This window comes from Pelodiscus sinensis, chromosome 2, assembly GCF_052426305.1.
Source record: "Pelodiscus sinensis isolate ZL-2025 chromosome 2, ASM5242630v1, whole genome shotgun sequence".
Taxonomy (NCBI): domain Eukaryota; kingdom Metazoa; phylum Chordata; order Testudines; family Trionychidae; genus Pelodiscus; species Pelodiscus sinensis.
In genome coordinates this window covers 116,165,471-116,193,141 of record NC_143053.1, presented here as the reverse complement: position 1 = coordinate 116,193,141, position 27,671 = coordinate 116,165,471, and the positions used below count along the sequence as shown (strand labels likewise).

General features: G+C 43.2%; 1 protein-coding gene across 6 annotated transcripts in view; it reads left to right on the top strand.

Annotated features, from left to right (window-relative positions):
- FARS2 (phenylalanyl-tRNA synthetase 2, mitochondrial) overlaps positions 1 to 27,671 on the top strand; it is a 393,359-nt gene that overhangs the window by 254,728 nt on the left and 110,960 nt on the right. For all 6 annotated transcript variants that reach the window (XM_089776401.1, XM_089776398.1, XM_075921300.2 and 3 more), the window contains one exon: positions 17,558 to 17,709. In XM_089776401.1, the coding sequence (XP_089632527.1) occupies positions 17,558 to 17,709 (152 nt within the window). The remainder of the gene's footprint in view (positions 1 to 17,557; positions 17,710 to 27,671) is intronic.

Below are 27,671 nucleotides of genomic sequence, written 5' to 3'. Positions count from 1 at the left end.
ACATTATATGATATTTCTTACTCAACTGTTGGTTTTTTATGCATCGTGTCCCTGTCACCTTTTGCCCCCCATGGGTGCATGGAACCAGTGCAGATCTCTTTGTGGGGGACAGCGTGTGGAAACAATGTGTCGTGAGAAATCTCTAGCCATTAGTCAGTACAGGCAGTCCCCGGGTTACGTACAAGATAGGGACTGTAGGTTTGTTCTTAAGTTGAATCTGTATGTAAGTCGGAACTGGCGTCCAGATTCAGCCGCTGCTGAAACTGACCGCCAGTTCTGACTTACATACAGAATCAACTTAAGAACCCCAAGCATCCCCAAGTCAGCTGCTGCTGAAACTGATCAGCAGCTGATTCCTGGACTGCTCCGCTGCCGGCTTCCCCGCGGCTTTGCAAAGCCGCGCGGAGGGGGGGCTCGGGCAGCAGGGCTGCCCCACTGCCCGAGCCCCTCCGCGGCTTTGCTCTGTGTCTTCCTGGTCTGCAGACCAGGGAGACGCAGAGCAAAGCCCCAGAGTACACGGGCGGCAGGACCGCGAGGTCCCGCAGTCCGTGTACTCTGGGGCAGCCCCGTTCGTAACTGCGGATCCGACATAAGTCGGATCCGCGTAAGTCGGGGACTGCCTGTACTCTCATAGTGAGGGACAAAGTAGGCATGGTGCTGCTTCAGTGGCAGCTTCAAAGTAGCTTATGCTTTCACTCAGCCTGGTGGAAAAAGGATTCTGTTTCACTATGTGACCAGGAGGTGTTACAGATCTGCCGTACCGTTCCTCTGAGTCCCTTCGAGGTCCCTTAAAAAGTCCCCTTAAGGTCACTTCCAATGTCCCTTCCGCTCACAACTCTGTCGATTCCTTCACTGTCTGTTTTAGTCCGCTGCCTCCGCCCTTGTGTCCTCCAGGCATCGTCACACAGTCTCCTCTCCCCTCTCCGACACTGCCGTCACCGGGGTCTCCGTCCACGTCCTGGGGAAGAGGGGCCAAGAGAAGAGATGATCCAGTTCCCTCCTTCCCTCTCCCGCCCCTTGTCTATCTTGGCGCCGTTTTTAAACGTTGTCACCTTTTTAAACATTGTCACCATTGTCACCTGCCGGTGTCCCTGCTCACTCTGGGTCCGTTTGCCCACCGGTTTGCACGCCAGCTGGCATATCCTTGCACTGTGTGGGTGCCTCGCCGTGCGCTGCCTCTGCTCAAGCACCACAGGCCCAGAACAGTGGTGGCCTGTTGGCCACGAGCACAACACCACTGTCTGAGCTAGTGCAGGGGGCGAGGCCCCCGTCACACACTGTACAGGCAGTCCCCGACTTACGCGGATCCGACTTATGTCGGATCCGCACTTACGAACGGAGCTTTCTCGCCCCGGAAGTCGGGGCGAGAAAGCCCCGTTCGTAAGCTGCTCCGGTGCCCCTGGTCTGCTGGAGACCGTCTCCAGCAGACCAGGGGCACCGGGCGGGTTCCCGCGCTTCTGAGGCTTTGCCAGAGCAAAGCCTCGGAAGCGCGGGAACCGCTGCTGCTGCCACTTGGGTGCCGGTGCCTGTGGTCTGCTGGGGACCGTCCCCAGCAGACCACAGGCACCGGGACCCAAGCGGCAGCAGCGGGCAGGTTCCCGTGCTTCTGAGGCTTTGCCAGAGCTGCGCCCCCCCCCCCCCCCCAGCAGACCAGGGACACGGGGAGCAGAGCCGCAGCGGCAGCGGGGTGCCGCGCCTCTGAGGCTTTGCTCTGGCAAAGCCTCAGAGGCGCGGGACCCCGCCACGGCTGCGGCTTCAGTCTGGGTGCCTGTGGTCTGCTGGGGACGGCCCCCAGCAGACCACAGGCACCCGGACTGAAGCCGCAGCCGCGGGGGGGTCCCTCGCCTCTGAGGCTTTGCCAGAGCAAAGCCTCAGAGGCGCGGCACCCCGCTGCCGCTGCGGCTCTGCTCCCCGTGTCCCTGGTCTGCTGGGGGGGGGGCGCAGCTAGTGTGCCCCCCCCCCTGCAGACCAGGCTTTTGTTTTGGACTCTGGGGCAGAGCAGCTGGGGCGCTGCCGATTGGTCCTGCAGCGCCCGTGGGCACTACTGGACCAACCCGGCAGCACCCCAGCTGCTCTGCCCCAGGTCCTGATTCAGCCGCTGCTGGTCAGTTTCAGCAGCGGCTGAATCAGGACGTCTGGGGCAGAGCAGATGGGGTGCTGTTGGGTTGGTCCAGTAGCACCCCAGCTGCTCTGCCCCAGGCGTCCCCAAGTCAGCTTCTGCTGAAACTGACCAGCACTGACTACAGGAAGCCCGAGGCAGAGTTGCTCTGCCCCGGGCTTCCTGGAATCAGCTGCTGATCAGTTTCAGCAGCAGCTGACTTGGGGACGCCTGGGGTTCTTAAGTTGATTCTCTATGTAAGTCAGAACTGGCGGTCAGTTTCAGCAGTGTCTGAATCTGGACGCCAGTTCCGACTTACATACAGATTCAACTTAAGAACAAACCTACAGTCCCTATCTTGTACGTAACCCGGGGACTGCCTGTATAACAGATTTAGATTAAGTCTCAGGAAAAATGTCTTTGGACAGTGGAAGGGACTGCTTAGGGAGGTTGTGCTACCTCCTTCACTGGAAGTTTTCCAAAGGAGGCTGGGGAGCCATTTTCTTGGATGGTTTAGACACAACATATCCTGCATCATGGGAAGGGAGTAGCCTAGATAACCCTTACAGTCCCTTGTAGCCCTGTGTGTGATTCATTCTCCCATACCTCTATGCAAATCCCATTTACTTAGTTGAGTTTAGCAACAACTTGTGCTTAAATATTAGCTTCTGAGAGAGTCCAGTCCATTTCACGCTGTCTTCCTAGTCCTCACCTGAAAATCCCTCTCCCCTGCCACTTGTGATTGTGTATGGTCCCACAGAAATTGTTTAAATGGTACAGATACAGAGGCAGCAGCACAAGGAGGCAAGGGACACCCTGGGAGGGGGCCGAGAGCTGGCAACCCTCACCCCCAGGGATTATCGTATAGTCATGTAACTGCTAACATTTGATGTGGTTACATAACTGTTACACACTAACATCCCTAGTTGTGACAGTGTATTTCATATTATTCATAAACATATGCTAATGAATATGAATACATGTACTCCCCGAGTCATGAACGTCCACACAGCCAAATGCTCACCTGCACCTCAGGGGAACAGGCAAGAGTCGCTGGTGGTGGTAAGTGGTGTAAGTTCAGGCCGGAGGACTGCAGCCAGTCCCATTCCCCAGTTGCCCTCCCTCAACCTGCAGGTCTATCCATGTATTCTGCACCCAGCCGCCACTCACCAGGATGTGGCAAGCAGAGGATGCAGGAGTCCGGAGAGGATGCGACTGCCGTTCCCCCTCCCCACAGGGCTGGAGCTGCAAGTGCTGGAAAGCTCCGCACTTCTCTCACCTGCAGCCTCAGTCCCCACAGCTCCCATTGGCTGGGAACCAGGAACAAGGGAAGCTGTTGGGGATGGTGCCTGCAGGTGACTGTAGGGCAGTGCCCAGAACCACCTGCCATCTCCCCTCCCTTCCCCGATGCCTGTGCTACCAAAGGTACTCCAGGTAAGTGCCTCTGCCCCAGCCCTGAGCCTCTTCCTGCATTCTTAACTCCTGCCAAGACTCTGCACCCCACCCCCGCCTCTTTCCCTGAGCTCCCTCCCACACTCCAAACAATTGGGCCCCATCCTTGAGCCCCATCCCTTCCTGTACCCCAAATGCCCCTGCCCCACTCCAGAGCTCATACCTACAATCAGAGCCCTCACTTCCTCCTGCATGCAAACCCTTGCCTCAACCCACAGCCCCTTCCCACACTCTAACCCCTCATTTTTGGCCCCAAAAATCTAATAGCACCCAGAAGAGTCAATCTCATCTTGGGGTCACAGGATGCCCAGAAGTCCCCTTCAGAATCTCTACCTACTTCCTCATCTTTCGCTAATTAAACCTGCCTTTCTTCAAGCACAAGCATCCAAGGTCAAATAAAAAACTGTTTCTTAGTCAATTTTTTATTTTTTCTGTTTTGTTTAATTATTAGTATTTAACTGTATTATTTTCTACTATTTTTCATTGCAAATATACAATATTTCAGCTACAATATGGGTTAAATATGCTTTTGTGGGCTAGCCAGGAACCTAGCTACCATTTACAATATTGTTTTTATGGGAAAATGTGTTCCAACTTCCAAACAACTGATTACAAATGAACTTTTGGACTACAATCCATTCATAGTTTGGGGATTTCCTATGTGCATAACTTGAATGTGTGCAAAATAATTCTTGTAAGGTATCATTGGAAAGCTCACAATCTTCTGAATGTGAATATTCCATTTATGTGCATGTGTTAGGGATGTGAACGACTAGTTGACTATCTGATAAGCAAATGCTTATCTAATAGTCAAGAGGCTGGTCGACTAGTCACTTCTCCTTTCCCCTTGCTGCCTCTATCGGAAAGAGGCAGCAAGGAGGGTGGGAAGAGGAGGGGGCACTTCAAAGCAGAAGTGCCTCGTGGAGCTTGGGGCCAGACTCTGGGCTCCACGTGGTGCTACCACTTTGAAATGCAGCATGTAGTCCAGGGCCAGCTGAATGTCTCCAGGCTGCATGTGGTGTTTCAAAGCAGCAGCGCCAAGTGGAGTCCAGGATCAGCAGGGGACTCCCCCACTGATCCCGGGCTCCATGCAGCACTGTCACTTTGAAACGCTGTGAGGAGCCTGATGCTGGGCTGCCAGGTGTTTCAAAGAGGCAGCACCTCATGAGGTCTGGGGTCAGTGGGGGAGTCCCTGCTGACTCTGGGCTCCATGCGGTGCTTTCGCCGTTGAAGTGTAGCAACAGCCCTAGACCAATTGATACGCTTCAAAGGCGGAGGCGCCCTCTCGACTAATTGAATAGTTGATGTAAAATGTATTGACTATTTGATTAGTCACTTACTCAAAATTTAACATCTCTAACATGTCTCATTCTTGTATTTGGAGTTAGAAATATGAAGTACAAACTGTTTACTAATCTAGCAGCGTTAAGTGAGGGCCATTAGTAGTACTCAAGGAACTTAATGGCTTGGTACTGAGGACAGTGATCTGTAAATAGTTTTAGTTTAAGCTAAAAGGAAAGGCGTCCCACCTTGGGCAAAATCTATATATAGGCAGGGGATCAGATAATAGGGGCTGCTACCAGAGGCCCAGACACCTCCACTTACCACCCTTTATACGCATCTTGTTGGATTTTGCTTTTATTTACACCAAACAATTTACAGATGTAAATCTGGAGTGACTCCACTGAATTCAATTCATAGGTGTCACTCAGGGTCTGATTTGGCCTGCCAAGTATGGGAAGAACTTTTAGATCCTAGGTTGAGTTTGCAGGGAATGTAGTTAGAAAATCCATCTTTCTTATGTGCAGGCTGAGCACGTAAGTTGAACTGAAGGCAGAGGCACAATGCGAATGGAGTCCTACGTTGCCATTTTCCCAGTATGTTTTACTCTTGTGCCAACATGAACTTAACATTTGGGCTATGTCTAGACTACATCCCTCTTTCTGAGGAGTACGGGATCTTTCGAAAAAGGGATTTTTCCTAAAGAAAAGCGTCTAGACTGAGGTTTCACTTTCAAAATAGCCTTTTTTGAAACAGCGATTGGATGAGAATATGCAAATGATGCGTGAGATATTTAAATCCGCGCTTCATTTGCACTTTCAATTGGGCTTATTTACATCCCTCTTTCAAAAGAGGGATGTAGTCTAGATGAGCCCTAAGAGACTGTAAAGTTTTTTAATATGTACTTGTCAATGAAAAGTTAATTGTTCCTCCCAGTATTTTGTGTTTGCTTGTGCTAGTCCCTGAAATGATAGCTGGGGTACAGTTTTACTTTTTAAATATTAAATATATTAATATTTAAATGTGTCAGACAGTGTTTTAGATTTCTGTTTGGTGCAGTGCTTTGCCAAGATGCAGCCTGTGTCCATATGAGTACTGTATGAGTACTGTACCTGAGTACTGTACCTGACCTGAGTACTGTACCTGACCTGCTTTTTTCAGTTGTTATAATTATTAACCTCATTCATGTTTTAAGTTATTAAATGGGTTTAACCTGGATCAGAAAGGTTGATTCATATGTGGATGTGAAGAATGGCCTGCTGTGGGTTATATGTGGAAGAGGTCTATTACTATTTTTTAATATACATAATTTTCAAAGAAAGTGTAACTCCTCTCTTCTTTGTTTACAGACAGATAGTTGACAGCCATGAGCAGCTATTTTTTCTCAAACTATCTCTATAATTTGTCACATTTTTTCTCACGTGTTAAAATATTATCTAAGCCCACCACTGAAAAAGACATGTTTATAAAGTCCTGTCCAGAATGAAACACAGCATGGGGCAGTATATAGTAAAATATTATTTCAGTTCTACGGCCTTCAGTTTATGAGTACAGCCCTCCCTGCTGTCTGATAGCTTTAAGCAATCTGCCCTCTCTTCTTCAATGTTTACCCAGCCCCACTGACCACACATGCGAATCCTGCCAGCACACCATTCTTCTTGTCAGTTCTTGCTATGGGTCAGGCAGGCTAGAGCTGCTGAGATGTGCTCATCTATAACACTTTGCACTTCCCTTCAGTTGTTCCACACGTTCATCCTTCAATGTCATATTGACAATCACTTGCCCTTTCCACCTCTTCTCAGCAAGGCGGCTGCTTCTGTAATGAACCATAACCACGTCAATGTTCGGGAAGGGTGCTATTTGCTGTTCTTAGGTTTTGTTTTCGTTGTGACAAAAGAACAAGCATGTATCTGTTTCATGCTGTTAGTGATCATTACAGGAGCAATGGAGTAGGTGGCTGAATGGGATGGGAAGAAGTTAGCTGGAAGCCTAGGAGCCTAAGTATAACACGTACTTTTAAATGAGCCTGTGTTGTAACTGCAGGGAGCCTGATATACAGCATCATCAAGTTATCCACTCTTACGTCAAAAAGCCCTTGTAGCTGGTAGCTTCTCCTGCTAAGGCTGACCTCACATGGGGAGGAGACAGTGTGATGGCTAAGGTACTAAGTGCTGATTCATAGCTGTAAAATATTTCTTGTATGGAGAGGGAAAAAAAACGAAAAAGTGTTTGTCAAGATGAGAAGCAGCAGCTATTTGTAATCCAATATTGTTTTAATTGTGCAGACTACTGCTGACAAACAAATCAGTCTTCACTGCCAATTGTGCAATTGTTCTTCAGGGTATTGATCTCAGGAGGGGAATCAAACATCCCCTTTGCTGTATCACCCAAGTGAGGGGGATATTAGTTGTTGTCGATGGAATGGAAACCTGGATATTCTTTGATTGATGCAACATGTTGGTGAATATTGGCATTCAAATCAGCAACAAGATTAACAGATAATAGTTGTTGTGGTAGGATCTGGTTCTAATTTGTATTCTCATCTGAAACAGAGGGCTGTGCCAGCATTTTTATGTGTTATTAAATGCAGCTTAGGAATCAAAACTTCTGATCAGCCACTATAGTACTAAAATGCCTGGGGTCCCCAGCATTTATACTGAATAGAGCTGGGTTGAAATTAGTCCTATGGAAATTCTCAACTTTTCAGAAAAAAACAACCCTGAAGACCAAAAATTCTTGAGTGTTTGTTCATGTCTGTTCCAATCAGGTGTGTGTGCACATGTGCATAGTAGACAGCGGATGTTTCCCCTAAGCTGTAAGATGGATCTGGGCGTTCCTTGGAGTGGGGCCTTTGTGGCGCCCAATATAGAGCTCTGCCAACCTCCCCAGTTCCTTCTTCCCGCCAGTGACTGTTACCTGGAATGTTCCTGTGCTCTCAGCTTCACAAGTGCAGTGGTAGTTATCTGTATTGTTACTCTTGTAAATAGTAGTTTTGGCTATGGTGGAGAAGGCCAAGCTGATTTCAAAGGTGTCTTTACAAGCAGCCCTGATTGCCACTAATGTGGCTGCCCATGTCATGGCCACAAGTATTGCCATGAGAAGGGGCTCATGGCTTCAGATATCAGGCCTCCCATATGAGGTTCAACAAACAATTCAGGACCTCCCTTGTGAAGAATCATCACACTTCTCTGAGAAGATGAATGAGAGACTTCATAGCCATAACGACTCAAGAACGACCCTAAAGTCCTGGAGCATCTAACACTACACAGTGGAACCATTTACCTTCTCATCCTCATACCAGCCACAAAACCACCAGGATGGCCAGCGTAGGAGAAACAGGAGTGGCAGGAGGCACCCACATCGGTCTTCTGGCAAGGGTTCAGGCCCCTTTCTACAAGGCTTGGCTTCTTATTGCATTGGACTGATGAGTCCTCTTCAAGGTACAAAGGAGATACTCCATCCAATTCTGTGCCCTCCAACCCTTCCATTCCCCCTCCCTGTCCCTGTTCAGGGAAACTTCTCATGAGCAACCCCTTATCTAGGCACTGCAGTTGCTCCTAGCAGTAGGGGCAGTGGAAGAGGTTCCTAAGGAGCACAGGGGAGAGATGGTTTTTTCTCTCTGTATTTCCTAATGGGTATTTTCTCATGAGTGGGCTCAGGTCTGTCTTATAACGTTTGCAGATGATACCAAGCTGGGAGGGGTTGTAAGTGCATTGGAGGATAGGGTTATAATTCATAATGATCTGGGCAAACTGGAGAAATGGTCTGAGGTAAAATTTGCTTTAAATATTTCATTAATTTGTTGCTGAATATTATAAAAGCACATCTCTAAAAAATCACTGCTTAGTTCTTAGATGCACAATCTGAGTATTCAGCTTTAGCCTTAAATGCTTGGATTTTCAGACATAATTTTTAAATAAACTCTTACAAAGATCATGCTTATTTAAAATACACATTTTAATTTTAACTCCTATCATACAAAAACTTGTTTCCAAAATCTTTCTGTCTGTCCCTGTTATAATCTCCTTCACCTGTCGCATGTTGAAGAGAACCTTAAAGAGACAGATTTTCTCCAGAGAGCTGGACAAATGAGTTTCCCTTACTTTACTTCTGACTGTTTGATGAACTAGTTTTAAGAGAACCCTCCAACAAAATAAGTAACTTAGTCTGATATAAAATTCTGTGTTATGCTTAAAATCTTTAGAAACATATTTTTCGCATAAACATATGGTGAAATTTCATTGTTTCATTGAAATTTCAATGTCTCTTGTTATGGAGATCTCACAAAATAAATTAGTGTTTCCTTTTTCTAAATACAATGAACTTACTTATGAACACAATAAACTGCTCTGAATGATTAATTTAAAATAATGTCTTTGTTTCAGTGCATTAAATATATAGTAAATCTGGAATGATTGCTTTATGAAGGCTTACGAGTACTTTTAAAATAAGGAAGTCAGTTTAGCTATACTGAGGAGAGCTGAATCATGAACTCAATAATATCTAATGTTGTATTCAGCAGGACAGCAGTTTTACCCTTGCTACAAAATTTTTGCAACTAAATCTCTGATAAACTTTAGGGGACATCAAAAAAACTGAGACTGACATTTTTTATTCCCAAATTTAGTGATTTTAATGAGGTACCTTCTGTATGTCCAATCTTCACAATCTGGCATGCAGTGGAAAACATGCCTCATTTTCTTTAGAAATAAATTTTAGAAGAGGGGTTTTTAAATGTCATTTGCTACATTTGGGTTCAGGGATTTGGCTAAAATCATTGAGAAGGGAGAGGGAGGAAAGAGAAGAGGGAAATGGGGAAGGTGGTAGGGCTAGTGCAGAACAGGGGTGGAGTATGGGTTGGGCCAGAGGCCAGGGAGGTTGCTTCTCCAAGCAGCAGCATTACTTACCACTCCTGCCTCCTCTGATGTATTTGGGGAGTGAAGGAACCACCTGTTTACACAAAAAAGCCAGTCTCAAAATAACAAGGATTTGTGATTGTGTGGTATCATGATTAATGAACCCGCTCATTTGTAATTGACAGGGATTTTTGATGATAGTGGGAATTGCTGGGCACTGAGCACTTTTGAAATTGAGGTCACTCACTTGGGTGTCTATATAGGGATTTAAGAGTCTAATTTTAGGTTCTCAATTCAAAAACTCAAGATTGTTTCTTTATCATGTTCACCATTTGTGAATGGGGTTAGTGACTGACCATCTAGTTTTCCAACTGTTCAACCAGATACACTTTTGAATCACGTAATCCACATTTAGAACTAAATTGGGCACTGACTTCATTACTATCCAATGCCATTGATTGCAGTCAGGTGGCAGAGAGTGACAATACTACAAGGCTTTGTCTACACTGCCGGCTTTGCCAGCATTGCCTATGCAAATGAAGTGTGGATTAGCATTTTGCCATGCTTCATTTGCATAATTTATTCAAACCATTTTTGCACAAGTGTAGACGTAGCCCAAGAATATTGTCCTTTTATCTTTGAACATAAAGAAGTTTTCTGTATTATAGGTCTGAGTAAAAGAATACCTTTTACCAAAAGGAGCATTGAGGTGTCTGTTAACTTTTTAATATTTCAAATATATTTGTCTATTTGAGGATGAAAGAGTAATATACATTCCAGTTTTATTTTTAAAAATAATGGCTATATTTGTCTAAAGCAGTAATTTCACAAATTGATTAATTCTCCTGGGATACATTTATGTAGCCCCCTCTCTCCACCCTGTTACCTTCTTTAATGCCAATCTGCTTACAGGTTTTGATGAACAGGTCTGGGTTCTTACACTCAGCAGAGTGTATCCTCTTTATTTTTCTCTATGAATTTATTTGGCGGTGCCTCCACCCCCCTCACTCTTTCCTGGCAGGGTCACCTGGGAGGAAAATTCTAACCACAGGGTAATCCCCACTTACTTACCAGATAGTTGGAGACTTCCAAGAAATAACACAAATACATACAATATGTTCAACACAATAATTATATTAAATAGGAGACAAATAGAACATAACCGGGTAAAACACTATTTTTAGGTTCACTGGTGCCCATGCTGCTAATACCTGTGACTTGCCCCAGTCACATGACTGGATGTAGCAAATGTAAGATTGGTGTCCCGTTGGTATGCGTACTTTGTTGGGGCCCTTGATGACCTATGACCGCAAAATTTTTCTTTGCAGCGGTTTAGCAGTGTGGCTGACTGGGACTCACAAGCGGGATATGGTGGTAAATCCCTCCACAGGTTTAATATGCAGCAGGTTATAAAATCCCCAAACCCTTACTCCCTGACTTGAGGACACAGTTCAGGGAGTAGGGAATCTTCAAAACAAATTCCCTGACTGACTAACTAAAAGATGGTGCACTCACAAACTCCATGAATGATCCTCAGGTTCAGAGATGACTCCGGTCTCCTCAGTTACTGCAGAGGGCTGATCTCTGCTAGCAAGGATCCTCTTCAGGCAGGAATTAGGCTGCTTCTGTCCCAGGATTTCCCCTCACCACAAAGGGGTGCAGGTCTCAAGGTGCAGATTACACAACTGTACTAAAATCCAAACTGTAGTCTCCTAGTCCAGCGTCCAGGTAACTAGTGGTGTCCCCCAAGGTTCACTCCTGGGACCAATCCTGTTCAAGTTATTCATAAATGATCTAGAGTAAAGGGTAAGCAGCAAGGTGGTAAAGTTTGCGGGTGATACTAAACTGTTTAACATAGTCAAGACAGAAGCAGACTGTGAAGAACTTCAAAAAGATCTCACCAAACTGAGTGATTGGGCAACAAAATGGCAAATGAAGTTTAATGTGGATAAGTGTAAAGTAATGCATGTTGGAAAAAATAACCCCAACTATACAGACAGTATGATGGGGGCTAATTTGGCTACAACAAATCAGGAAAGAGATCTTGGAATTATCGTGGATAGTTCTCTGAAAACTTCCAGAGTGTGCAGCAGTGATCAAAAAGGCAAATAGGATGTTAGGAATTATTAAGAAAGGGATAGGAAATAAGACACAGAATATCTTACTGCCCCGTATAAAACTATGGTATGCCCACATCTTGAATACTGTGTACAGTTGTGGTCTCCTCACCTCAAAAAGATATTTTGGCTTTGGAAAGGGTTCAGAAAAGGGCAACTAAAATGATTAGGGGTTTGGAACAGGTCCCATATGAAGAGAGGTTAAAGTGACTGGGACTTTTCAGTTTAGAAAAGAGGAGACTGAGGGGGGATATGATAGAGGTCTATAAAATCATGAGTGGTGTGGAGAGGGTGAATAAAGAAAAGTTATTTATTAGTTCCCATAATAGAAGAACTAGAGGGCACCAAATGAAATTAATGGGTAGCAGGTTTAAAACTAATAAAATAAAGTTCTTCTTCACACAGTGTGTAGTCAACCTGTGGAACTCCTTGCCAGAGGAGGCTGTGAAGGCTAGGACTATAACAGCATTTCAAGAGAAGCTAGATAATTTCATGGAGGTTAGGTCCATAAAAGGCTATTAGCCAGGGGATAGAAATGGTGTTCCTGGCCTCTATTTGTCAGAGGCTGGAGATGGATGGCACAAGACAAATTGTTTGATCATTGTCTTCGGTCCACCCCCTCTGGGGCACCTGGCGCTGGCCACTGTCGTCAGACAGGCTACTGGGCTAGATGGACCTTTGGTCTGACCCAGTACAGCCATTCTTATGTTCTTATGTCCAGACACACACGCAGCAGGCAGCAGCCCTGAACTAGCAGACAGAGCTGAGCTGACCATGTGGTGACTGGTCTCTCCTAGGGAGCTGAAGGGCTAACTCAGCCTGGCTGGGGAAATTTCCCAGCAAACTCTACAAACTGGGAATCAGGAATGGAGAAAGGAAAAGCCCAGCTTAAGGATCTTGCTTTCGGGTCCCTCGAGGACAGTTCTCAGGGGAAACCCTGCATGCAGGCCTGGGGCTTTCCAGCTCCGCACACAGCCAGTCCTGCCCTTGCTTTGGTTGGCTCCAGACTCCCACCCCCCCAAAAAAAATGGCTTCTCCCTTCTCCTGAACTCCCTGGGAGAGGCATCTCACTCCCTATTGGTTGCCAGGCAGACTCTGAGTCTGCGTTGGCTCCCCCTCCCTACCAGGGACAGTGTGCCTCTACCTGAACTGTCAGCAGACAGAGCCCCAGAAATCTAGGTAATATCCTTGGGGGTTACATTTAGTTTTCTTGGGAATGCAGGAAAAGGATCAGATCCTGTAAATGCTTATGTCCGTGAATAGTTTTATAATATATATAAGTTCAGTGGCATTTCTCACATTTTTTACATGAGTAAGGTTACTGTCAAGTATGTTTGAAGCGTATGTCCTTGTATTCTGTGAGTTTAGCTGGGAATAGTAGTGTTGTCTCCATATTAATGCTCAAATCCTGGTTTCACTGAAATCAACAGCAAAAAGCCCTATTAACGTTGGCATGACTTGCAGGTGCATAGCACATTTAATGTTCAGGGCATTAACAAACAGCATTGATATGTATTTTTTGCAGTGGCCCTAACGTCATACTTAAGAGTGAAGTCGATAGCTACGATCTAGATTAGCTGCAGATTGAGTGTTCAAATTTATTATTGGCAGGTCTCCTGCTTGTCTCAAAATGAGGGACCTAATAAAGAGCTGTGACCTCAGTGGATTTTGGATTAGTCTCTAAACACCTTGAAATGAGTTCAATAAGTTGCTACGGATCTTTGGTAGTAGAGAATATACTGTATTGTAACTTGCGGGGCAAACAGAAAATATTTAAAACAGGAGCCCTACTACAGTGGTATTGTTAACGGTATAATATATATTAACTTTGTAAGTCTAATCTACAACTATGGCTATGGTATAACAGAGGAGTTGTATTCCTTTTATTCATTTAGTACTGGTCTTTCTCAAGAGCTTCTGTATGATGGTTTTATTGTACAGAGTTTTGAAATTGGTATACAGGAGGTGAATTTGTTTGACAAGTTTATTCATGTAACAAGTTGGATAATCATTTGTGATTCACAGTTTGATTCACAGTGGTTATTAATTTAAAACTTGCACTATATTCCTTATGAGATATTCATTGAAAAGTTTACACTGTACGTAACAGGATTTGTATAAAACATTGGACTATAAATTTTTCTTTCTAACAGGTTTATTGCTCTATCAGGTATTCACTTATGATTTCACTGTTCTGTTATAAATTATAAAATATTCCCAATCATAGAATACAGTTTTATTGAGATAATGTATTGTATGGACCAAAACCTAAACATAAACTGTTGTATTTATACAGGTTGAGCCTCTCAAAATTGGAACTTTCTGATTTGGCAATGGACCACGGATGTTCCAGGACCAGAGAGTCCTGGGTTGAGGGCTGGTGGCTGGAAGCTGGAAGCTGGAAGCTTTGTACATTGGTAGGGCAGCGGGCTGTCCAGCAGGGTCAGAAGCCCAGCGCTGGCAGAGCCAAAAGCCTGGTGGGGTCGGCAGGACAGGGAGTGCTGATGGTGGGAGAGCTGATGGCAGGGGGCTAGAAATGACCTCCCTTGGTCCAACAAAATCTCTCATCTAGGAACCCATCACCTGTATAAATAAAGTAAGAGGGGCAACTTAAGCTTGTAATATCCAAGAATCCTGAATACATGTACTTAATTAAGATGTAGTGTTTTAGTGGTTAGGCAGGAAATAAGATGCTTGCCTCCCAGTTATGGCCCACTTATTACATTGTCGAACAGCTTTGTGTTTTCTCCCATGTTTCCCCACATGCTTTAGAAGAGCTTCCTGCAAACAGTAGTGAAGCTACCTCATTTACCACCTTTGAATTCATCCCTAAAAATCCCTGATTCCTACAGAACACATGACAACAGTTAATCTGCTAGTATACAGAGACCACTACCCTGACTAAGACTGTCTCACTGTTTACTTGTAGTCCTCTGTCTGTGTAACTGCCACTTAGCAGATTTGAATCTGGAATCTCTGGAGCTTAGTATAGGAGCCTCTACCGCTTGAGCTAGAATTCCAGCTGGCTCTCAGCTTAGGCTGCAGAGTTCCCTTGTTCTTATCTCTCACTGAAAGGGGTCTAAGTGCAACTACGTAGGGCAGTGAACCGCTGTAAGTGTGTGTTACATCTGCATCTGTTTGTTGTCGCATGTCATATATTTAGATTGTAAGTCCCTGCGCAAGGAACTTTTTTATCTGTGTTTGTACATCACATATTCGGTGGGGTCCTGTCTCTCACTAGGGCTTCTAGGCTACGTCTAGACAGCAGGGCTATATCGAGATACTGGAAGTATTCCAAAATAGCAATTCCACATCTTTAAACATGCCTGTTATTTCGAAATATATTTTGAAATAACAGACATGCTATTCCGGCATCCCTGTAACCCTCATTCCACGAGGGTTAAGGGATTTGTCAGAATAGCACTTTATTTCGAAATTACCTCAAAATAAGTTAGACCATTTGCATAGCTTATTTCAATGTAAAGGTGCTGTGTAGGTGCACTTCTAAATGCTGTGGTAATACAAATAATAATTTAGAAAGTTAAGAAGGAATGGGAGAGGAGAACTACTGTCTGGTTCTGATATTTTCCAAAATAAGCATTGCTGCAAAGAAAAAAAAATCTCATGAAGGGCCTGCTCCAGAGCTTATTGACTTTAGTGGCATTGGCTTAGGCTTTAAAAGTCCAATCCATGTAAATATTGATCTCATTTTCTTCCTCTCTTGCTGTGATCTTGAAAATATAAGGGCATGATCTCCTGACCACTTAGATTATGAGAAAATCTTCCAGTCTACAGCAGAGATTACACATTTAACGCTATATGCTTAAATAACATGATGTAATGCTTATGAAAATATTAATGATCTTAACAGCAGTCTGTATTTTTCATCTTAAAGGTTGTGCTGCAACTAAAAACAATAGAGAAAATTAACTGATATCCCATTTTTCAAGTCTAAACACATTCCTTGCTTTGTCTACAAATAAACAAGAACTGTAAATCAGACTGTTTTAGCATTAAATTGGACATTGCAGAAGATAAACATAAACATTACAGAAAATAAATGAGAAGCATGGTTAAAAACTACATGGAAATGTTATGTATGAATGTGCTAAGCATCTTTTGAATATGTGAAAAAAACTGTGTAAATCTTTAAACTTATTGAAAATTACTGTCATGAAATGGGTCCCCTCTTGGATGGATCTGCTCCCTCTGTGTGTTTAAGGTAATAAATGTAGATTAAAGTGACAAAATTCAGTTCCTACTATTCTTAAATAGGCAGACCTGTTCTTATGTAGTTACACCTGGATCTGTTAGACCTGCAGAGCCAACTCTTCTTGAAAAGAGACAGATAAATTTCATTCTGTCTCGCAAGTAATTAGCAGAATTCATGTTTACAGGCAGTCCCCGGGTTACGTAGGTCCCTAAGATAGGGACTGTAGGTTTGTTCTTAAGTTGAATCTGTATGTAAGTCGGAACTGGCATCAGCCGCTGCTGAAACTGATCAGTTTCAACCGCGGCTGAATCTGGATGCCAGTTCTGACTTACATACAGATTCAACTTAAGAAATCCAGGCGTCCCCAAGTCAGCTGCTGCTGAAACTGATCAGCGGCTGATTCCAGGAAGCTTGGGGCAGAGCAACTCTGCCTCGGGCTTCCTGTAGTCACCGCTGGTCAGTTTCAGCAGCGGCTGACTTGGGGACACCTGGGGCAGAGCAGCTGGGGTGCTGCTGGGTTGCTCCAGTAGCGCGGCTCCTCGACACTACTGGAGCAACCCAGCAGCACCCCAGCTGCTCTGCCCCAGGCGTCCTGATTCAGCCGCTGCTGAAACTGACCAGCAGCGGCTGAATCAGGACGCCTGGGGCAGAGCAGCTGGGGTGCTGCTGGGTTGGTCCCCAGCTGCTCTACCCCAGAGGTAGGCAAGAAAAGCCTACTCTGCTGGGGGGGGCAGACCAGGGGGACAGGAGCAAAGCCGCCCAGGCGGCGGGAGTCCCGCTGCCTGGGCGGCTTTGCTCCGGGGCAAACGAGCAAAGCCGCCCAGGCAGCGGGACTCCCGCCGCCTGGGCGGCTTTGCTCGGGTGTCCCTGGTCTGCTGGGGGGGGGGGTCCAGCGGCTTTGCTGGACCCCCCTAGCAGACCAGGGAGACCGGGAGAAGCTTTTCTCGCCCCGGAGGACACGGGTGGCGACTCGCCGCCCGTGAGCTCCAGGGCGAGAAAAGCCCCATTCGTAAGTGCGGATCCGACATAAGTCGGATCCGCGTAAGTCGGGGACTGCCTGTATTCTAACTGCAGAGCCATTTTTTACTTTTGAGTATACTCATCATACTCATTAAAGATAGGGAAGGGTTGCACAGTGTACCTACATTGTTTGCCTTACAGAGCCTTGACTACTAGAGATGATATGCAAGAAAGAATTAAGGTTGAATATGTTTGCAGAAATGGTAGCTAGAAGGAATATCTTTTTACTTGTGAACTGAGCAAACTTGATCAGGAGGACTGAGACAATGAACATTGCGAGCTCACAATGCCATTTTGAGAGATTAACTTTTCACATTACAACTGTGCTTTAGCTTCTTGACAATTCAGTTTATGCTTCCAAAAATAGAGCACAAAGATTTCAAAATTTGAAGAAATTAACTCTGTGAAAGTTTATTTTACATGTTATTACAAGCATAAAATAGAATTTTAAATATCCCTATCCAAATCAAACATTTATATAGATGTGTATACAGATCTTTTTATTTTATTTTATTTTTAGCCTCTCAGCAAATATCCTCCTTTGATAAATGACATCTCCTTTTGGCTGCCATCTGAGAAATACTCTGAAAATGACTTTTATGATTTAGTCCGAACCATCGGAGGAGACGTGGTAGAAAAGGTTGTCCTCATTGATGAATTCACACATCCGAAGTAAGTAAAGCTCTTGAAATTTTTCTTCCACATTGTCAGATGATGATAAGTGTTATCTGGAAAAAATGTATAAAAACATGCCTGGTTATTGCAGTGGTGGAACATTTACATTTTCATAGCTCCAAAATGTTTTCTACAATACTGTTTACAAAAAATGTGTTTTTATCTTATAAAATCTTAATTTTTTGAAAAGTTTTGCCTCAATTTTGAATTTATGCTAATGGGGATCTGCGCATGTACAACGCCCATAGCATCCCCATTCTAATCATAGATCTGAGCCATGACTGCTATTGGTTTATTTCTTCCCTCTTTCCTTTCTTGTGGTCTGATTCATAAATGTATCCTTAATGTGCATGATAAGAATGGTACTGGGTCATATAAAAATATTGTTTATATTTAGAGTGTGGGAGGGGGGAAGATTAGATATTGTTCTCTTTTCTATTTGCCAGCCATGTAACTGGAACAATTCACTCTTCCAAGAATCAGAATTCCTTACTAATAGAATAGAAGCACAGAAATTGTCATAGTAGAAAAAAGGAGGTCCATCTAATATAGTCTGTTATCTCTAATAGTGATAAATATCAGATGTTGCCGTTAAAACTATTTTTGAAACCATTCTTCACACAATTTAAACTACTTTATGCCCTTTCAAAGCCAAGAGGGTAAGAGGTAAAATTTTATTAGCTGAAACTACTTTTAAAAATGGGTTTTAAAAATAATTTCTTTTCAGCTTTTTTTGGCTCTTATAGGTCAATGGGACTGTGAATGTAATTGTGCAATATTATTCTGTGGATGAAAGGAAATTTCTGACCTAAACCTAGCTGATAATCAATCTATCTCCCGCATCCTGCAGGCTTTTCCTATTACAGCCAGACACTATTGTTCTCTTGAATTTGTTGTACACTATATGCTGGCTGGATCAGTTATTTTCCTGGTATGGTAGCTATCATGATTCAGCACATTAATAAGTTGTGGTTAGTTGTTGGCATTTTTCTTAAAGCATGCTTGAATTTGTATGAAACAGAATTTCATTTGTGCAAAGATGCATAGGTGCCGATGGCTTTTATGGAGACATCTAAAATCTGTGCATTTCTAGGGTGTGTCTACACTACAGAGTTTTGTTGGAAAAATGGCTGTTTTTCCGACAAAACTTGAGGAACATCAACACTGCAATTGTGTTCTTCTGCAAGAAAATCGAAAGAAAAGAGGCGTTTTCCCGGCATTGGTAATCCTCATGCTACGAGGAGAAGCCTTTTTGCAAAAGAGCTTTTTTGCAAAAAGGCATGTGTGGATGGGGAAGAGGGAGTTCTTTTGGAAGAAAAGGAAACAGGAAAAAGTTTAAGTGCCCTGGTGGCCATTCCGTCCATAGCGATCACAGCTTACATGTGAAAGAGCATCCATTCAGTGTGGACGCTATCTTTCAAAAAGTCAGATCACTTTTTCAATGCACTTTTGCAGTGTGGACACTCTCTTTCGGAAGAAGTTTTCTCGGAATATTTCTTCCAAAGAAAGCTTCTTCCAAAAGAAGCCTGTAGTTTGGACATAACCCTAGTCTCTATGGGTATGTCTACACTAGCTCGTTAATTCGAGCTAGGTAGGCAAATCAGGCAACCGGTGTTGCAAATGAAGCCCAGGATTTAAATATCCCTGGCTTTATTTGCATGTTCCCGTCTGGCTGCCATTTTTAAATCCCCCTTAGTTCGAATGATCTGCCCGTGGCTACATGTGGCAGTTTAAAGTTAATCCGAACTAAGTCCTTAGTTTGGATTAACTGTCCTTAACTGTCATAGAATGAGGTTTAAAAGTTAATCCGAACTAAAGACAGAGTTCGGATTAACTATAAACTGCCGTGTGTAGCCACGGGCAGTTCGTTCGAACTAAGGGAGATTTAAAAATGGCGGCCGGATGGGAACATGCAAATAAAGCCCGGGATATTTAAATCCTGGGCTTCATTTGCAACTCCGGTTGCCTGATTTGCCTACCTAGCTCGAATTAACGAGCTAGTGTAGACATACCCTATGTGTTCTGAACAGTTAAGTTACGTTTCTTGCTGTGAACAGGAATTTCAATTAATATCTCTAGACTGAAAAGTCAGATGTCCAGGAGAGCAATATAGGCTATGAGCAGATAATAAGTGCATCTCAGGATAAAGATAAATAGGATTAACAACTATGGAGAATCTGAAGAACAAACTTAATACAGCCATGCACAACCTTTTCTTTTTATTGCCACTTGTGTAGCACTGTACTGTAGGTTATCACAAGACAACGTGTAGACCCTGAAAGCTAGGCACACTGATGTTGCTGGGAAAAAAAATGAATTGCCAGTCTTCGTTTTAGTCCTGATCCAATAGAAGAAGCATCAGAAAGTTGTATAAAATGGGAATGACTTATCCAGAACTAGTTTAACTTTTTATTCTCTAATTCTGTGTTTTTACTCTCAGTAAAATATCTGTTCCATTGTCAGTTTTGTTTGTGTTAGTTGCTGTCTTCTCAGGATACTGAAATTTAAAAATGTAGTGTTGCCTTTGTTGTTAACTATTCTCTTTAGGCAAAATTCTGAACTCCCGGAGGCTGGAAGCTGAAAGAATCCTTTACCTTTGTGCCTTAGAAAGGCAGCCATGTTGCTGTATGGTTACTAATGCAGCACTGAAGCCGCAGTAGTCCCCTCACCCAGTATGTTCCCTCACTTCAGGCATCATGGCCTTGTTGTGGCCCACCTGTCCTTGTCCCAGTAACTCCCAGCCAATTGCCCTCCCAAATACTTGCAGGGTATTGTGTAGAAGCTTCAAAGATGAAGAGCTCTGTAGCATGTAAAAGCTGCATGTTCCTGCATAGGGTCCCCACCATGGGTTCTGCTCCCACCTTGTTCTGTTGAATTGGATCAGACCCTTCCACAGTTGAGGAATGGGGAGTAGGATTTTAAGCCCTTTTTCTGCTTGTATATTTTTTGTGGCATATTTATATTTTTATGAATATATCTGTGTTTCAAAATTACTTGATGAATGGCTTATGTGGACATATTTGTCTATTCAGTAGATAGCTTACAAAACTATTTGTTGTGAATATTCTTTTGGGCATTGAGCTATTCCTAGTCAACTTAGTCATGTGGCATTGTTTCTGCTAACTGATTGAATGACGACTTGCATATCCATAGAGAGCTTTCCGGATGGCTGTGCAATACTTCATTCAGATGTACAAGGATAGGTGGAAAAGCAGATGGTGGCAGGTTGTGGGCGGAGGGGCAGAAGGGTCTAAATCACTAGAACATACTGCCCTTAAGAACATAGAATTGAACCCAAAAGTCTGGAGTCTCTAGACTTCTTTAGCTAAAGCCTCCTTTGAATGCATTTTACTTTCTGAGCAGCGCATCTCAGCCCCTCCACTTTGTATTCTCCATCATGGGACAGGATACCATGGAGCCATTTGTTCTGAAAAGTTTGTTCAGTATCTTGGGATTGGGAATAAATATTTCCAGTACAGATTCTGGGCCCTGATTTTAATTTTGACACAAAAATTGTCTCTCTGAGGTTAGGTAGTAAGATGTGGCATGTACCAGGGTGGCTTTTCCCTTTACAGCTAGATGCCACAAAGCCAGTCTTCCCTAGTTTCTAAGTAGGCAAACCTGAGTAGGGATCAGGTGATTTCCCTACAAGAGTCTCAGGAGTGACAGAGAGGAGAGTTTTAGCTCTTAACAAGAGCAGTTGGGAACTATACCTGATGTAGTTTAGCAGGTATACCCTATTACCTTTTCAAAATGACCTGGTTATAGAATAATTAGATAACCAATATGTTGTCTGATCCTTCTCTGTCCATAATATTAATTGATTAAGGGAACAGAGTTGTAGGGGGTAAAGAGAAGTCAACAGATCTCATCTTCTACCACGTGATTAGACATAAATTAGCCAAAGTATGGTACATTCCCTTATTTTCTGTCTGTCTCTCTCTCTTTTGGCCATATACTGTGCTTCCTTTTTATTTCCCAAACAAATGCAGATCAAATACTTGTAAAGGTTGGTTATTTATCAGGGATATTTTTCTGTTGTTTTCATTTTGCTTCTGCAAGAGGTGAATTACAGTGGAATAACACTGAAACCCTGTTTGCTGGAGTATTACACAAATTAAAACACAATTAGTTTAGTCCCTGAACTCCTTGTTCTTCATCCTGAGTACATTACAGTTTGCAGAGGGATTCTCTGAGATTACCTTTAACTGCTGACCTGGCAGAGTCCCAGTTGTGATCACCAGAAGAGCTGAGACTGCTTGACAAGAGCTAACAGAGGACGGAGGCCTCCTTTTAATGAGCTATGTGCTTTAGTGCTCTGGAGCTTTTCATTTTTTCTTTTGGTCAAACAAACGCAAGACTAATATTTCTGCATTAAATTAATAATTTATATGAGGGTCTTTTGAAACTATTGGCTGGCGTCTGGCCCTTTTCATCAACCCTAGTAATCGAGCAAGCCTCTGAAGATTACACAGTGGTTTGTAAAAGCCAGAAAAAGCCCCATTTTTCCTCTCCTCTGCTCTCTTCTCCTCTCTCCTCTCCTCTCCCTCCCACACAGACCAGATAAAAAGGAACCAAAAATACTGTTTCAGCTTTGTTTAGAAGCACATTAAACACATTCAATAAGCCCTTGAGTATTATCATCAGGCATTGGTTCTCTAGGTTACAATTTTCTATTTGTTTTATCCCCCTCCCAGGTTGAGGTTTTTTTTCTTCCTCTTTTCACCTTTGCTTTCCTTCCTTCCTTCAGTTCTCATTGTTTTCTTGACTCATGTTCCAGTTGGTTTTCTGTGGCAACAGAGCCATGCTTTTGAAAGGACAGGAATGCAATAAATACAGGAATACAGTCTGTGTGCAAAATGAAACAAACCCCTTCCAAGGTGCAAATCTAACAGGGCTTCTCTTAGGGCTCGTCTACATTGGCCCCTTTTCCGAAAGGGGCATGTTAATTTCAGAGATCGTAATAGGGAAATCCGCGGGGGATTTAAATATCCCCCGCGGCATTTAAATAAAAATGTCCGCCGCTTTTTTCCGGCTTTTAGAAAAGCTGGAAAAGAGCGTCTACACTGGCCCCGATCCTCCGGAAAAAGCGCCCTTTTCCGGAGGATCTTATTCCTACTTTGAAAAGGGCGCTTTTTCCGGAGGATCGGGGCCAGTGTAGACGCTCTTTTCCGGCTTTTCTAAAAGCCGGAAAAAAGCGGCGGACATTTTTATTTAAATGCCGCGGGGGATATTTAAATCCCCCGCGGATTTCCCTATTACGATCTCTGAAATTAACATGCCCCTTTCGGAAAAGGGGCCAATGTAGACGTAGCCTTAGTGTCTCTTTAATGTGTCTCAGTTTGTTCCCACTCTGGAATAGAGCAGGGCTCCTAGGGCTTCCTTCCTGGAGGCAATGTCTTCACCCTCTCAGGATCCTTCTAGTTCCAGTCCCTTAGCTAGGTCACTATAGCTGAATTGCCCCTTCTGTGTTGTCTGAGTATCCTGGCCACTTCTCCCAGTCTCTGAGGGGTCTTGGGGTAGAGGACCCAGTCCCACCGCGTACTCCAAGCCCCAGTCCATGGACCCTATAGGTAGCAGCTGTTGTCTATGTCTGTTCCCCTGCTGTTCTAATTCCCTGGACCACTTCTCCATGACCTTGTACCATCTTTGTCCTTACCTCAGGTCTCTGTCTCATTGTCTTGAGCTCTACATTCCGAGGCTACGTCTACACTGCAGAGCTTTTCTGGGATACCTCATTGTATGAGGAATAAAGGATGCTCTGAAAGAGGAGGTTTTTCCAAAATTTGGCCCCTGTGTAGAAGGGCCAAATTTCAAAAAAGCCTCTTTCGGAAAAAATTGCAGTTCACAATTTGCATATCTTTTCCCAAATTTTCTTGGCAATCTATACATAGCCTGAGCCGTCTGCAACACTGCTACTCTGTCAGCCAGCTACTCAGTTTTCACACCTTGAGGTCTATACCTCAACCAACTGCTCTCTGTTCTGCAACTCCTTTTATATGGCCTTCCTGCCCTCCGATTGGCTGCTTGCTCTGCAGCCACTGTAGTCTGCTTGAAGTACCTCTCTGCTGCCTTTTTTATGGAGTGAGATGTGGCAGGACCACAAGGCCTCCAGCAGAGGGGAGAAAAAAAGGGGAGAAAAAAAATGAAACCGTTTCACAGAGGAGACAAGATATCTTGAGACTGTGTAAGGAAAGAAATCTAATTAAGTAACAAATAACTACAAATAGGCATAGTACACACACAAATACAAATTTCACCCACTTTGTACTAGCCTAGAATGTTGGGTTCTATCTCAAATTCATAGAACAGGTATTGCTATAGCTAGAAAATCATTTTTTTTAAATTGAATTGTCCTTCTGTGGAAGGGGAAACATAGATTTCTGAAATTATAAATGTCTAAAATTATAGACATCTATAATTTTAGAAATCTATATTCATAGATTTCTAAAATTATAGGGAAAATATGCATGAACTTCAAGTAGATTTGAGCAACCTGTAATGCGTGAAGTTAGTAAAACCTCAAACCAGTGCGGTCATCCATCAATCCAGCTTTAAAACTCTGGGTTGAAACTGAATTTACTTCAAAGCCATCCCCAGCCATTGGGCTAGCAGTCAAAAGACCACAAATGCTGAAATATGCAATATCAATTATCCACAACTTTAAAACTGTCTAAAAGCATGTTTACATGATAGATCATAATAGGTAATACAATCATTCACTAGATCGATATTCATTTTCACAAGTGATGCATACAACTGGGTTGTGTTAGGATCCCTTTGGAACTTTCACCTGATGTTCCAAGACACCACTGAGCCTGCTTTTTTGTCAGCATGAGCACCCTGTAACCCTGTATTTTTGAGCCCAGCTCCCCAGCCTGCTTCAAATGAGAAACAGGGACATGGCCCCACCCCCAGTGCTGCAGACAGACAATGAAAACAGGACAGTGTGAGACTTTCTTCCAGCACTCAAGTACACAACCCCTATGGGACTTGAACCCTAAGTAAATCCATCTTATACTGTATGGCAGTGGTAGCCAACTTGCTGCAGCCATGCGGCACACCAGGGTTCTATACGTGGCCTCCAAGACATCTTGTTTACCATTGCCCAAATGCAAGGATGCCAGATTCTGCTGGTTTCTATCCATGTAATTTTTTTCCTATCAGTGGAAATGGAACATGCATGTAAAGCAAAGGCACATGAAATGGAGTACGTGCTGATTGCATACAACATTGACTGTAAGAACTATGCACTCCCTTTGCATCCAACCAAAGTGCTGCTGCAGGTCAGCCAGCAAACCCCGCAAATCATAGGAACACAAGTGCAGTTAGCAAAACTGTCCTATTCCTGGAGACTATCTTGGTTTTGATTACAACAATGTTACAGCCCACTGAGATGAAGGAGGTCCACTCATGTGGCCCACTCACTAGCCCAGGTTGCGCATCGCTGCCGTATGAAGAGCTGTACAGTATAAATGTATTAAATTCACCCTCTGTTTCAATGTAGAGATGCACAGGCTCCTTTGCTGCCACCCCATAGCCATTATTTACATTCGATCTTGTTAATAAACAAGTGATTTTAGTAAGTATAAAATGTAGGATTTAAGTGGTTATAAGAGATAGCACTGAGAACAAAGTAGATTACCACGTGAAATAAAAGAGAACATGTAAGCTAAGCTAAACTTAATGAAGTAAAGAAACTATTTATATGTAATATCTCACCCTAAAAGTTGTTGTAATAATCTTCTTCACACACCAGACATCCTTCCAGGCTGAGTCAATTCCTTCCCTCAGTTCAGTCTTAGATGTTTTTAGCAGTCATCTAGGGTGGGATCCCAGGGGGAACTGATGACCAGGATTAACTCACTGCCCACCCTTAAATACGGTTTGGCTACAGAGGGAATCCTTTGTCTCCCAAACTTGACCCTCCCCCCCACACACACACACTTTCCCTTCTTGTGGAAAGTACAGAATCCAAAACGGATTCCAGCATTAGGTGACCTGGTCACAGGTTGTTGCAGACCCATAGCTTTTTTTTATAAGTTGATCCTCATGCTTACAGGGAAACCAAGTCCTTGTACAGTTCTTTGTCTCTTGTGAATAGACCATTAGCTGAGTGTCTCGATTCTTTGTTGTTCTACTTGCTGGGCTGGTAATAGGCTTTTCCCAATATGAACATATTGATAATATATCTACAGTCAGTATTCTTAACTTCAGACACAGAAATGATACACACACGCAAATAGGATATATACATTCAGTACATCATAACCTTTCCAATGATACTTCTGCCATATCACAATAGCTACAGTCCATATTTACATGATAGACTATAGTGGCCCAAAAGGACACATTGAGGTCTACTGGAGAAATTATTCAGTAAAAAAAAAAAAGAAGCCTATGACCATGTAGGTATTGCATGATTTTAAAAATGCAGAAATAGAAATTGTCATCTAGTATCCTGTCTGTGGTCTTTCTAGTACCAGATGTTTCTGAGGTACACATAAAATCACTGTGCTGTCCCAGATTCTGAGGGTCTGTAATCTGACCATGATTATGTTTTGTGAAGTCCTGGCTTGTTTAGTCCTCCGTACTTTCAAAAACCTAATTTTGAACCATCTCACTATTCATCCCTACTATTCAGCACTACCTGTGATAGATATCGGAATAGATCTGGGACTAGAGATACAGACGTGCTATATGGAACTTTCTACAAATCACTTAATGTTTGGCTCTCCTTTTTCCCCCATCTGCAAAATGAGTATGATAATACCTTAGGCTATGTCTACACACCAGCGTTACTTTGGAATAACGTACAAAGAGCGCGTCTACGCAGCAAGCTATTATTTCGAAATAATGGACTTCTTACTCAGACTCCTATAACCCTCATTTCACGAGGAGTAAGGAAAGTCGAAGGAAGAGTGTTCTTCCTTCAACTTCCTGCTGTGTAGACAGCGCCAAAAGCTGAATTAAGCTATTTCGACTTTACTTTTTCAAAGCAAAATTAGTCTCAATTGACATAGCTGAAGTTGCTTAGCTTAATTTGACTTTTGCCCTGTTGTGTAGATGTGCCCTTAGTTAATGTTTGTAAAGGGCTTTGGGATACTTGGTTGTAAAAGTATCAAGTAAATGCAAAGAATTAGGTTAAGCTAGTCTTTATTGATATTTGAGCCTCTTCTATTTGATATTTGTTTAGAAAGTAAAAGTAATTTTTCATCACTTCGGTACATTAAAATGTATAAAATAGACATCTGTTTCTTCTCTGTACCTTTACCTCTAGCTTATGCTGGTTGTATATTTTTAAACTGCTTTTTTAATTTAATGTAATTTTATTGGTGAGCTATATACTTTCTATTCAGGCTTTTGATATAAAAGCATAAATATGCAATTCTCCTTCACCCTCAGAATTACTTAAAATGTAGAAGATGCTTTGCTGTGCTTTTACATGTTATGCCTAATAGAAAGTTGCTAAAATGGATCAGTTACAAAGGGCTAATATAGACAGTAATGTTAACATTAACATTCTGTACATTAGATATCTACATTTTAGAGGAGTTTTGAATTTTAGAGAATTCTTTATCTGGATTCAAGCTTTGTAGCTTCAGCCCATCTCTATAACATATAGCTTCTAAGGGACGGTCGTAGCTCTGAACCTGAGTAGCCATCTGGAGATGAGGGTGATGACAACCCCACTGGACTTGGTAATAGTTTTCTTTGAATTGTAACTTTAAAATGAATTGATTGTTAGTATAAATATCCACCAAGTACAACAGAAACAAGTTGAAAACATTGTGATCTCTTCCAGGACTGCTGACATTTGTTCTGAAATTATGAAAACATTTTCCCTTGGTCTAGATGTTAACATTTTCCAGCATAGAGATAATTAACCTTTCAACTGTTTATTGCTGTGAATTGACTTTTTAAAAATCCTTCCTAGTCACAGATAGCTTTTTTCTTAC